The sequence below is a fragment of the Ochlerotatus camptorhynchus genome, unplaced genomic scaffold (assembly GCF_037179485.1).
Source record: "Ochlerotatus camptorhynchus isolate MF236.1 unplaced genomic scaffold, CSIRO-AGI_Acam_v1.1 ptg000577l, whole genome shotgun sequence".
Taxonomy (NCBI): Eukaryota; Metazoa; Arthropoda; class Insecta; order Diptera; family Culicidae; genus Ochlerotatus; species Ochlerotatus camptorhynchus.
Window position 1 is genome coordinate 4,627,943 of NW_027041058.1, and position 14,355 is coordinate 4,642,297.

Here is a 14,355-nt window from a genome sequence, read left to right on the forward strand (position 1 = left end):
GTTGAGAGCACGCAATAAGCTAATATGCCATAAGCAATAAACTTGAAATGCGAAGAAGAAGAAGAAGAAGAAGAACTCTGCCAATAGCGGATTGATTTTAATTCTAAACAAGCCAATCGATTGGAAATTGTTCTACGAATCTACTTAAATGAACACTTTATCAATTTTCAATAGGTCACTATTGAAAATTACACAAATGTCCAACTGTTGCAATGGTGATCAGCAAAATGTGGTTTCCCTAACACAGTCGCCGAATATTGGTACCGAGCACGTAATCCTACGTCAAATCTACGGTCGTGTCTTGGAGTCAACCTATTACTTTTTGATATTTTCCCAACACTGTTTTGAACATTGATCATAACTCTTTATCTTTCGAACGATATCGTTTAAAAGACGTAAGCCTTTCTGCTGGTCTTGATCGTTGAACTCATTTTGGCAACCATTTTGAGTGAATCCGCACCACTCAGATTCAAACTAAAGACAAAAGGAACAGACCGATATTTGTTAAGCTATTTCAAAAAGTGTTGGTGGAGCGATTCTGTGTATTCTTCACCAACTAAAATAATGTAAGCACTAGACAGCGTCGCCAAATTGCTTGAAAGCTTATCGGTTTCAAAGGTTTAAAAAAATCGAATTGAATTTTTGCCATTTTCGAAGGCCAAAATTTAAACTTTTGGGCCAAGAACGGCCTTTCCAGGAAAGTCGGAAGTAGTTTCCAGGGATTGTTTGAATTAACTTCTGAAGGAAGACATCAGAACTTGCAGAAAAGATTAAAGAAACTCCTCATGTAATAAAGGTCGGAAAAAACAACTTAATTGTTCCACTGGAATCCTAGACTTCGTATGTAGACGCAACCACCTTACGCCTTATTCGAAGCGTCTGAAAAGCAATGGATTTCCACTAGTACTGCCTTGGGAATGATAACAGAGCGATCGACTCGAATTTCGTTCAACAATGGGAGTTTTTCGTGAAATTTCTATTGAACTGGAATCGAATGGTATCGGTAATGGGCATCCACGTTAGTCCTATCGTTTTGACGGATTGATCAGAATCTATTTAGGGTCTCGAAGAGCCAGGTTTTCTTCGGGTGCGCCTTCCAGAACTTCGGAAACATTACAAGCCCACTTTCGGACCTTGAAACCACCCCACAGCATCATCTCGGGCAACTGGTTTCTGATACTGATAGCTGCATCCACCTCGTCCGTACCGGTGATGACGTCATCCATATAGACGTCCTCACGAATTGCTCTTGCCGCGAGCGGCAATCGGTCTTCTTCGTCAGCAGCCAACTGTCGGGGAGTTCGTGTTGCCAGAAATGGTGCGGGTTTGGCTCCATACGTAACGATGTACAGTTCGTACACGGTAACTTCCGGAGAAAAGCGAAATCATACGGAGCGGAGTGGTTGATCCTTGAGTGACGTAAGGATTTTTCGGAACATCTTCTCGACGTCCGATACGAGAAGAATCTGCTTCGTCCGACTGCGTAGGATAATTGACCTCAAATCTTCCTGCACAACTGGCGTAGGATATCGATTCCCGACTTCTAGACATTACCCAGATTAAAAAAAATAGATAGATAGAATTTCCCACTTTTTCAAAATTTAGAGAACTTCAAAAATGGCTTCAGACAGTGTTGGCAAAATCAGAAATCAATTGATATTTTTCCGCTCTCATGCGCTCGCAATATCACGCGTGATATTGGAACAAAATATCATGCTTGATATTGATTTAACAAGCTCCTTTGATATTGCGATACTATTCACAATGTGCAAAAATCAAGCTGAGAGTTGACTCGACACAAAAATGATTCCATTGCACTTGGTTTTTTTAGAAAGAGAAAGCATAGTTTGCTATCTCTTTTTAATCTTCACCGATGGCAGACGCGAGGGGACTGCTGCAAGCCGTTTTGGAAGTTTCGGTTGCATTCAGGTGTAAAGCGAAAATCATTAAACTCAATCTCACCACAGTTTGGTGAGATTTGCTGTTGGTGAGTTTTGTTAGCTTGATATTCCGAGCTGCGATATCACAGTTTGTAAAATCAACCGCAGTAGTTTGCTTGTTGATTTTTGTCTACGAAACTCAAGCGTGATCTTCGGCGTTGGTGAGATTTGATTTTTTGATGTTTTCCCCAACACTGGCTTCAGATATCGAATTTCATTCTCTAAACGTCATCCCGATTCCAAAAAATACCCATATGATGGGTATTTTACAGTATTTCCCACTTTTTTTTCTGAAATCGAAAGCCGCCATCTTGGATTTCAAAATGGCGTCGGACATCGATTTCCGACCTCTAAACGTCATCCGGATTCCAAAAATACCTATCTTGATGGGTATTTGACAGTATTTCCTACTTTTTCTTAAATCGGAAGCCATAATGGACTTCAAAATGCCGTCGGACATCGATTTCCGGCCTTTAGATGACAAGCCGATTCCAAAAAATACCAGTAGAAGTATTTGATAGTATTTCTCACATTTTCTTGAATCGGAAGCCGCCATCTTGGGCTTCAGAATAGCGTTGGATATCGATTTTAAGCCTCTAGATGTCATCCCGATTCCAGAAATACCCATATTGATGGGTATTTGAGAGTATTTCTCACATTTTCTTAAACCGGAAGCCACCATCTTGGATTTCAAAATGGCGTCGCAAATATATTTACAATCTCTAGACGTCACCCCGATTCCAAAAATACCCATATTGATGGGTTGGCATCAGTATTTCCCACTTTTTTTATGAAATCGGAAGCTGCCATCTTGGATTTCAAAGTGGCGTCGGTCATCGATTTCCGGCCCCTAAACGTCACCCCAATTCAAAAAATACCCAAACCACCACCCGAAAATGATGAAAGTCAGAAAAACTGCGCGAATTTGGATCGCTTCGCTTCAATGCGAAAGTAAGTCCATTTGAAAATAAACCACTTCATTCGAGCAGATAAAATGACGTTTACTACCACTCGAACTTTGAAATGAAACATTATTTTGAGATTTTTTCATCTAGAACCTCGAAAAAAATAGCCAACATTTGTGCGTTTCACAAAAAAATAGAAATTAGTTGGTCCAGTTTTGTGAAATCGCTGGTAGAAAGTCACGCCAAAACTGCTTGACAAAGTGGTCAATAGACTTCTCGACGCAACATCTCACTTATACTTTCGCTTTGTTTATTATTTTCAACCACGAAATCAGCTGTCAAAGTGTTCGACTTGACAGCGGTTTGTTTTTTATTTTCAACCAGTAAAATGCATGTATTAGTGAGACTTCTCACTAATACTAACGGTGGTAGAGAACTCTATGAAAGACGAAATGAACACGAGTTAAGCCAAAACAAACCGCATGAAAAGTGATTGAAAGTGGTTCTATTGATGTTGAAGAGGATCTGCTCGATGAGAAGATAGAATGCCTTTCAATTGAAAGTTATGGTTGACAGCTTCGTCGTCGCTTGACGATTTTCGATTGAAAGTGACCCTGGGAGTAATACAGCATGCACTGAACTAACAACATGGGATAACAGTGTGTGGCATAACAGTCTTATTAGCATTTGGCATTAGGTGAAAATTAGTTAGACATTGGAAAGTTTCTTAATTTGGTCAGAAAATGTCGCGAAAAATACCAAAACTACGTTTTCCCGTCCATAGGAGTCCATAGCGAGAAAAAATCTTCAACAGCGTTTTTAGCAGCTTGCTGTTTTCACTAATGGGACAACTATGCTGAAAAGGGCAGTATAGTGCAATAGATAAAATTACTGATCGTAGGAATTTAAGTCTCGAACAGTAAAAAAAAAGCAAATCTAACTAGATGAACATGACTGAATAGACTGATCATTCGAAAATGTTGAAAAAATGAACGAGAATAATTTATGAATGAACCAAAAAAAAAAAAAAGGCAACCACCGACTTGAATTTTTTTAAACAATTCAGAAACGTAAGTTTGAAACACTTGAAGTGCGTTTTGAGAGTGATCCTCACCGAGATTTTTCGAGTTTCCACGACTAGAACTTTGATTATAGGTTCCGCGAACAGCCGAGCCATGAATCCGGTCACGTTTTTGTGCATTTTTCGTGTTTTCCATCTTCTTTTCCCGCAGGGCTATCTCAAAAGTTTGGGTATGGCTCGTACGGCCGAAGTCAAACGGGACGCCCGTATTGGTGAGGCGGAAGCCCGCTGTGACGCCACGATCAAGGAGGCCATCGCCGAGGAACAACGGATGGCTTCCCGTTTCCTGAACGACACGGAAATTGCCAAGGCACAGCGTGACTTTGAGCTGAAGAAGGCAGTGTACGACGTCGAGGTGCAGACGAAGAAGGCCGAAGCCGAGATGGCATACGAGCTGCAGGCCGCGAAAACCAAACAGCGCATCAAGGAGGAACAGATGCAAATCAAGGTCATCGAACGTACGCAGGAAATTGCCGTTCAGGTGCAGGAAATGGCTCGTCGCGAACGCGAACTGGAAGCCACCATCCGGCGCCCGGCTGAGGCGGAGAAGTTCAAACTGGAAAAGCTGGCCGAAGCCAACCGGAACAGGGTCATCCTGGAGGCGGAAGCCGAAGCGGAAGCGGTGAGTAGAACCTACTTGGAAACGGAAATGGCTGTGACAGAGAGGGTTTTGTTTCCCAACAGATACAAGTCCGCGGAGAAGCCGAAGCATTTGCCATCGCTGCCAAATCGAAAGCCGAAGCCGAGCAGATGGCTAAGAAGGCGGAAGCTTGGCGAGAGTATCGCGAAGCTGCTATGGTCGACATGCTCTTGGAAACATTGCCAAAGGTACGTACCTAGTTTCTATGCAAATCGGGTATTAATTTCATCTAATATTTGTTTGAATTTATCTACAGGTGGTCGCCGAGGTTGCAGCCCCACTGTCTCAGACCAAGAAGATTACGATGGTATCTAGCGGAAGTGCCGATGTCGGTGCGGCAAAGCTGACCGGCGAAGTGCTGCAGATCGTCAACAAGATTCCGGATCTGGTCAAATCGATCACTGGCGTGGACATTTCAAGGGTAAATCAAAATCACAAGTACATCTAAACACGCACACACACACACATACGAAATCACACATACATCAGCACATTTAGGCACAACATTTTCACTTTCATCTAGACTAATTAAAATCTCACCACCGGAATATTAGTAGAAAAGACATGATGGATAGTGGAGCAGATAATCAAGCAAGATCAAATCAATAGCTGTGTAGAATAGATGAGGCATCACCAAACCTAGTCGGTTCAACCGTTAGCAAACTCTGATCTCTGATATCAGTAGTGTTAGTGTATAGAAATCCTTCCTCTTTTCGTTCTGCTAACTATGAAACTTGTATTCTTTCAATCTCTCTTGTTTCCGTACCATTCCCCTCACATTCCATCGCCAGGCCATCTACGAAGTTCCTTCGGATGAATTTATAGAATGACATCCTGAGGTGATTGTTTAACAAGCGCGGAGGATGTGCATAGAATAGACGATCCCAACAACCAACGATATCCCATTCTTCCCGTCCATTTTCTTCCCGCGACTTATGAACGACAACAACCCGCTACTGCCTTTTTCATTATCGTTTTATACAAGTAAAAACGCCATCGATAACATGGGACCATGATGCTACCCTGACATTCTTAATACAACACAACTCGTCACAAGACAACACAGCGCAGCGAGAGTTACAGATTTAGCTTACAGACTTCATTGAAGAGGAGGGGACGACTCGGAGCAGAACGTGAAGGTAGATCGTAGCACATGACGTTGAAGATTTGTTTTAGCTTGGATTCATTTGGTTTCTCATTTCGTAGAAGTACGTAGTAATAGGTGTCATATAGAATTGGTTAGACTTTCCCTGGAAAGTCTCTGAATTTCTCTTAGAAGAGTTTAGTTCTCTTAGATCCTTAGAACGTCCAAAAATAGTTTCAAGACTTATGGTTTCCTATGAACTTTCCCAGGGGTCCAAGACCTAAGTAGAAGATCATCGACTTTAATAGAAAGTTTTTCGAACACGCTCTATAAAATCTTCTGAATTTCCGAAGACAACATATCAAGAAGAGTTTCCCATAAACGCGTCATCTGCCGGTCAAAGGTAAAGCAGAGGTTTCATCCTCAGAAGAAAGGTTTGTGTATTTTTTTTTATCTATGCGTTGCTTCCACTTTTGGACGAGCGCAGCGCTACTGTATCAGTCGCCAGTCTTCTTGTCTATGTGGACTTTGGAATTTTCCTTTAAATTTATTAAATTCTCCTGGTATTTTCAATTTATAGAAGCTATTTTCCTGAATTTTCACTGAAAGAGACCTCTGTACGTTGTTCGAAAGTTCGCAAGGGATTTTTAGACATTCTTTGCGCTAATTTGGAATTACTTACACTTAAGTATCCTGAGCATTTCAACCCACAACTGCAGATTGCTTGCCAGGCTTCGGGGAGCTTCGAATTCTTTTTGATTTTACATGCTTCTGGGGCACTCTTCCGGTCAACCGAGGTATACAATTCCTGCCCCCCAGGAACTGCCAGGAGCAGATAGACCGGGATTTTCGTTTCGAGCGTGCAGGATCGAATCGCGACGTGGTTGCTCCGGAGAAGCCATGATGTAAATAATTGAACTTATCCTGACAACCAATGCCTACTGTGATTCTATACAGTCTTATCTTGATTCAGTTAAATTCAAAAAATGCCTTAGCTCTTTTCGTGTTCAAGGAAATTATGTTTCTTCTGCTAAAAAATGTTTATTCAGCTTTTAATCAGCTCGAATTATTTGTTGGATACTCACACTCCCATTTCATTCCCACAAACTTCGAGAAATCTGTCTGCCTTTGTTTGGAAAATTTTGTCGACTTTCTCTGGATGGTTTTTCTGAATTCACTCGGAAGATTATTTCGCCTCCTCCCAGAAATTGCTGCCAACTTTCCCTGTAATACTCTTTCGATTTCCTTCAGAAGCTTCATCCTAAATTTTCCAAAATCGATTCTGGCGTCTCCCGGAAGTGTTCCCGACTTTCATTTGAATTACTTGCGTAAAGTTCTAACTTTTTCTTACAGGAAGTTTCTTACAAATTTTCAAGAAAGATTCTTATAAATTCCTCCCGAAATTTTCTACCATTTCTTCTGGAAGTTTCTCCTGATTCCCTGCGGAGATTTTTTTCGGCTTTTGCTGGAAGTTTTATTCGAGATCCTTCTGGTTTCTCCTTGAAATGCCCGAATTTCAATGAAATATTTTCTGACCTCTTGGCTTCTCTCAGCAGATTTTTCCGACTTCTGCTGAAACATTCTACCGGCTGTCTGGCTTGCTCTGGGAGTTTCGTTGACTATTTTTTTTTTCAAATTGTTCCAGAAGATTTTTTTCTAGACTTCTCAAGATTTTTTTCTGACTTCAGACTTGTCTTGGCACTTTCATCCAACTTACCGCAGAGTTTCTTCCAACTTTCATCGTAATCCTTTTTCGACTTTCGCCGGAAGTTGCTATCGACTTCCCTTGTGAATCTAATGCCAATTTGCCGGAAACGGTGTTCCCATAAGGCAGTGTTTCTCAATCCATGGGTTGCGATCTACTGGTGGGTCAAGAGCTGCCCATAAGTGGTTCGAAGAAATTCATTCATTTTTTATATGGAATCAAACCTGAGTTGAAATTTACCCCTATGTGTAAATGCTTAAATTTAGAATTAATAATTTGATTGAAATTTTCCAAGTAAAATTTAACTTCGCTTCTCAAAATCCAAATCCATTTACGCTTTTCCAAGATAAATTTGACTTCGCTTCTCAAAATCCAAATCCATTTACGCTTTTCCAAGACAAATTTGACTTCGCTTCTCGTAATTCAAATTTGATTGCAATTTTCCAAGTAAAATGTCAGTTCGCTTCTCGAAATCCAAATCCATTTGCGCTTTTCTAAGTGAAACTTAACTTAACCATTTTCCAAGTTAAATTTGACTTCGCTTCTCGAAATCCAAATCCATTTGCGCTTTTCCAATACATATTTGACTTCGCTTCTCGTAATTCTAATTCGATTGCAATTTTCGAAGTAAAATTTGACTTCACTTCTCGTAATCCAAATTTGTTTCCGTTTTGTCAAGTCAAATTTGATTGCAATTTTCCAAGTAAAATGTGACTTCGCTTCTCGAAATCCAAATCCATTTGCGCTTTTCCAAGTAAAATTTGACTTCGCTTCTCAAAATCCAAATCCATTTGCGTTTTCCAAGTAAAAATTGATTGCAATATTCCAAGTAAAATGTGACTTCGTTTCTCGAAATCCAAATCCATTTGCGCTTTTCCAAGACAAATTAGACTTCGCTTCTCGTAATCCAAATTTGTTTGCGTGTTTTCAAGTAAAATTTGATTGCAATTTTCCAAGTAAAATTTGACTTCGCTTCTCGAAATCCAAATCCATTTGCGCTTTTCCAAGACAAATTCGACTTTGCTTCTCGCAATTCAAATTCGATAGCAGTTTTCGAAGTAAAATTTTACTTCACTTCTCGTAATCCAAATTTGTTTCCGTTTTGTCAAGTCAAATTTGATTGCAATTTCCCAAGTAAAATGTGACTTCGCTTCTCGTAATCCAAATTCATTTGCACTTTTCCAAGTAAAATTTGACTTCGCTTCTCGCAATCCAAATCCATTTGCGTTTTAAAAGTAAAAATTGATTGAAATACACTGGAGTCGCTTTTTACGCGGTGTTTTTACGCGGATTTCGGAATTTACGCGTTTTTTTTTACGCGGATTCCGGAATTTACGCGGTTTTTTTTTACGCGGATTTTGGTTTTTTTTACGCGGATTTCTGAATTGACGCGGTAGGGGAATTTACGTATTCTCGTCAATCTAAGCAGCGTCTGCACTTCTACTAGCATTTTCTCAGCGTCACGCACATATATGATGTGTCTGTTTGTTTACATTCATCTGCTGCTTGCTTCTCTATCCATTCCAATCGACAGAATTTTTCAAAACGTTTTGAAAGCGTTTTTACAACGCTCCAAACTTCTCAGGTGAGTGTGACTATTGTCGGCAGCCTCTTTTTCTTCGGCAACCTTCCCATTAGAACTGCGTGTTAACCAGCTGTTCTATTATCGGCAACTCGAAATCAACCCCATTTTGTAGTGCGTATGCTTTATTTGAAGAAAAATGTAGCATTACTGGATTGCTCGATCGTTCAAATATAATCAGATTGAAACTGAAAGGCTAAACAATCGTTTGGACACATTCAGGGAAGTGCGTTGATGGGAAAACATAGTGAAATTAACGTTTAAATTTTGGTTGCCGAAAATAGTCAATGGGTGCCGAAGCCAACATTTACCCTATATCGTTATACACTAGAGTCGCTTTTTACGCGGTTTTTTTTACACGGTCTTTTTTTACGCGGATTTCGGAATTTACGCGGATTCCGGAATTTACGCGGTTTTTTTTACGCGGTTTTTTTACGCGGTTTTTTTTTTACGCGGGACGTATCACCCGTGTAAAAAGCGACTCCAGTGTATTCCAAGTAAAATTTGAATTCGCTTCTCGAAATCCAGATCCATTTACGCTTTTCCAAGTAAAATTTGACTTCGCTTCTCGAAATTGAAATCAATTTGCGCTTTTCCAAGAAAATTTGACTTCGCTTCTCATAATCCAAATTTGTTTGCGTGTTTTCAAGTCAAATTTGATTGCAATTTTTCAAGTAAAATTTGACTTCGCTTCTCGAAATCCAAATTTGTTTCCGTTTTTTCAAGTAAAATTTGACTGCAATTTCCCAAGTAAATTGTGACTTCGCTTCTCGAAATCCAAATCCATTTGCGTTTTTCCAAGTAAAATTTGATTTCGCTTCTCAAAATCCAAATCCATTTGCGTTTTCAAAGTAAAAATTGATTGCAATATTCCAAGTAAAATGTGACTTCGGTTCTCGAAATCCAATTTCATTTGCGGTTTTCCAAGTAAAATTTGATTGCAATTTTCCAAGTAAAATTTGACTTCATTTCTCGTAATCCAAATTCGTTTGATTTTTTTTGTCTGGTGCTAAGTTAGCCGTCGACTACCCGCGACTACTCACAACCCCAACACTGTCAGACGATGATTATTGAGGCTTTCTAGGGCGATTCAATGCTATTTTTAGCTTTTTCAAGACATTCTTGGCGTTTTTAGAGTCATTATGGTGGATCGATTTCTTTTTGGCATTCATAATCTTTTAAAGTTTTAGGACTAACTTATTGATTATTGGTAATTTTTGGCGTTTTAAAAGTAATTTTGGCGATTCTAGAACCATCGATTTATAACAATATTGATGGGTCGTGAGATCAATTGTTATACTGACATGCAGGTTAAAAAACCTGTTTAAAATACTGAATTGCCAAGACATGAACAATGTAAAAACACTTAGATATATATCATAACAATTAAGGCTGGTACGTTACTGCAGTAACTGGAGCACCTAGGTTAAAAGGAAATGTAATTTATTTTGAATTTGGAACAAATAAAGAGTTAAAAAAAAAAAAAAAAAAAAAAAAAAAAAAAAAAAAAAAAAAAAAAAAAAAAATGGGTCGTGAGATTATGAATTTCTTCAAAGTGGATCGCAGTCAACGTAAGTTTGAGAACCACTGCCATAAGGCGTGGTATATTTTTAGTTAACATAATATACAGCAGACCTTTTTGTAAAATAAATGAGCTCTTTCCCGGGAAGCCAAATCAGATTTTCGGGAATCGGGAAACATTATTTTTGCAAAATTTCTGGATAAGCCCCTTAGGGTAGGCCACCCCTGTGAGATGCTGTAAATGGTCTTTCAGGTAATGAATACACACTTGGAAGGACATTTATTCCTTCTGGAGTACTCGAGATTACATTTCAGATATGTTAACTTTCTTTGGGATACTGGAGATTCTAATTGAGAATAATGACGATCCCCTTTTAAGAACTAAGGGTTCATTTATTGGCATGACACACGTCCCCTTTGAAATGAAAAATGTCCTTTTGAGGTTATTGAACAATGGTCTTCTTCAGATACCTTTTAAGCTACTGTGGATCAAGTCGCTCTATTCGCTTTGACAGTCGTCTTGTCCTAATTGAATCACAAACACGTTCCACTCGATGATCATTCTCATTCATCTCTCATGCCATATCCAGTGTCCTAATTTTTGTTTCCTTTCTTTCGTTTCATGTACGCGTCCGGCTACGCTCTCTGCTCTCTGTCTCTAAATAAATAACCTCAAAATCGTCACCGAACTCCTCCAGTCGGTGCACGCTGGTTAGAGCCCCAGATAGGTTGGCGATCGCATGTCGGCTGTCTACCAAGTCGTCCGAGCTTCGAACCATCGAGCACTACTATTTCGGCGGCGGCGGCAGCGACGTCGGCGACGATCGACAAGCGAAGTAAGTTTCACAGAGAACGTAAACGAGCAACAACGTGACGGCATTTCAGTCCACGAATGCCGTCGTTTCCCCCCTCAAGCTTTACGGATTTTGTTACTTTCTCGGTAAGTTTTGTTTTCCTCCGTTTGTTATGTTTTTTTGTATATGTTTAGTGTTTACTTACTTGTATATTTTGGGATGGTTTATTGATATTTTATAAGCTTCCGGCAGAAGCATTGGCCATATATTATTTCTAAACATTATTCTTAGTTTTATACTTTATCAAACATCAAGTTCAACTTCTGATCCAGCCGAGTCAGCGTCGAAATATCGAAACAAATTTTAAAAGCTTTGATATACAAACAACGAGATGATCCCAATTTCCTCTAATCGTATTACATCACTGCCACTGCATCAATAATTCCAATTTTCTACCACAAAAGAAGCACAACTCGGCAAATATTCAGCACATAACTGCAAAAGATTCACTTTTTCTAATTCGAGTGTGAGTGCGTTTGAAGCTGACTCGACCCTGGAGATGAATCGGAAAATCAATCGAAACGTTACCACTTATACCACAATACTCTCAGTCCCGAATTGTTTACGGCAGGGTTCTTTCTAAGGGAGGGAAAACATCCGTAGGAAAAGTCGTAGATGGAACCAAAATCGAAAGTCCAAACTCTCGAAGTAGAATTTCACGTTAACCAAATCGAACGAAGAATTTAATCTCTCCTGGCAGCTAATTTCCTCTTCAGCGTTAATATAACTCGAACTCGTGTTCATCCATTCGTTTGGCCTATTATAAATGATTATTTGAAATCTACTCCTCTAACCAAAAACAACACATGATATTAAACCAAATATATTTAATAAAAATCTACTACGAAACTAGCTACTGTGCATCTATTGTGCAACTTGCAACAGTTGCATAACGGTTGCCCGTAACTGCTTTCGAACAACGTTAAATAACACATGATGAAGGAACACAAACTAGCGTAACAATGATAACCCATTTTCTCGGTAGGTGTAGTGAAAACATAACAAACAAAAAAAAAACCTTTTTCGTAATGTCGTGACCTTATTGGGATTCATTCGTTTCGGTATATAACTAATAGCAACGCCAAGTGCTGCAAGCAAAAATTAAAAAAATTCGAAAACCTGAAAACAACTACTGCAATTACACTAGCTAAACGTAGCGCGCTCGTTATATATAGAGAGCAAAGGAAAGAGAAGCAAAACTTGCAAAAGAATATTTATCGATAAACGCAAAGGAAAACAGAAAAAAAAACATATATTTTGTATTGAAATTTCTCGAACGATGGATTGCATTGTAAAAGAACACAAAAATACCAGAAACAAATGTATAAGAAAGCAAATTGCATGAAGAGCATTTAATTTTTCCCAAGCTAAACATAGCGGAAATCCAGTGCATACATAATTATTATGTTTAGCAAAAACGGCAATTCTAGAGAATGCGAGTATAATCTCTTTGTGTTTGTTTCATCATCGGATACGAAACGTTCAAATAAAGAACCGCATAACATTTCACTTTCGAAATCGATTTCGACCTCTTTTCAAGCGCCATTTTTCTTGACCAAACTATACTAAACTTGTATCACCTTTCCCTTTCTACCAACTTCTTTTTCGCACTCATACAACTCTCACTCTCTCCTACAAACCGAGCACTAACTTTTTCCAAACAACCACACTCATTTCTTACAATCCCTTTCGCATACAGCGCAAACAAAACAAGATTGCCTAAGAGAACAATTTCTTACAGACACAGAGAGTCATTCGGAAAGTTATTCTTTCTCAAACACATACTACGAATAGTAAAAAAAATGCGTATATATTAACGAAAGATTAAACAACTTTATACATGTTATAAGCATAAAATTAACAAACAAACTTACCATACAAACAAACATACAGGAGAACACAACGCCGTATTGTTGGGTAGGTAGATGTTTGCTCGTATGAAACCAGAATCCAAAAAAACAGAGGCATGGAATACGTCTTCTTTTTCGTCTCTATATTAAATACAGCAAAAAAATTCAGAATCTCTTCGGGAAACATTAAACGGAGATGTGTCGATGGTTTTCGATAGGATTTGAAAGAATTTCCTTGGGAGACTGGCTGCAATCAATTCAATAAGCATTATTAAAAAAAAGAATACCCCAAGCGGAGATTCGAGCAGGGAGGCCAGATTTGAAGATATGTCTTCAATTTGAAGACATTTAAAATTCTGTGAAGGCATTTGTTATCGCAGGCATTTTGAAAATATCCCAACTGTTTGAGAATTTTGTGACGACATCCCTACCTCCCGAGCAATCTGCGTACCTACAATACCAACTAACCTTGCTGGCGCCAAAAATCTGCCAGCGCAAAGCGAAGAGAAAACAAACAGAACACTTGTATTCGAACAGTCGAAATATAAACACGTTAAGACAAGTTTGTCTGCACATTTTATTTGTTACAACCGATAGAAAAATTCCGCCGTTCCGAAAAACGTGTTCTCGGGTTTCAATTTTTAGTCCAGGTTCGTCTCAACCTTTCGTTTCGGTTCGTACATAGTTTTTTGGTCCTTCGAACCGGAGAATGGATCCGCCGGATATGCAAAAGTTTCTGTCGAAGCGAGAGGTTATGTCCGCGAAAATAAAGTGGGAGCTGTCCGTCGCGCAATCGCTTCACACCCGGAACCCATCATACGGGGAAGTGCATGAACGCCGGGAGAAGCTCACCGAACTTGCAGCAAATTTCGAAGCCGTTCAAACGACGATTGAGGAGAACATTGCGAATCTGGAGGATGTCGCATCGGTGTTCAACCACCGGCTCCAATTTGATGAGGTCTATTTTCAAGTAAAAGACCTGTATACGGGTTACCTGGGGGAAAATGAAGACCAGATGTCCCAGCAAAGTGAAAGGAATGAGTCGCCTAGTTATCTGCGGGATGCAATCAAGGCACTTTTGGAAACGCAGCAGGCAATGCTGGATCGACAAAACCAGCCACCGCAGCAGCCGGCAGCGGGCGGTCAGGTGTGGAATCAGGAACCCCAAGTGAATGTGAAACTACCGCAACTAA

General features: G+C 39.5%; 1 protein-coding gene across 1 annotated transcript in view; it reads left to right on the forward strand.

The window, feature by feature from the left end:
- LOC135713726 (flotillin-1) overlaps positions 1–12,620 on the forward strand; it is a 33,746-nt gene extending 21,126 nt beyond the window's left edge. Inside the window, exons 4-7 of the mRNA XM_065236946.1 lie at positions 4,078–4,548; positions 4,611–4,754; positions 4,823–4,987; positions 11,157–12,620. Coding sequence (XP_065093018.1) covers positions 4,078–4,548; positions 4,611–4,754; positions 4,823–4,987; positions 11,157–11,174 — 798 coding nt within the window. The 3' untranslated portion in view covers positions 11,175–12,620. The remainder of the gene's footprint in view (positions 1–4,077; positions 4,549–4,610; positions 4,755–4,822; positions 4,988–11,156) is intronic.
- Positions 12,621–14,355: the final 1,735 nt, after the last annotated feature.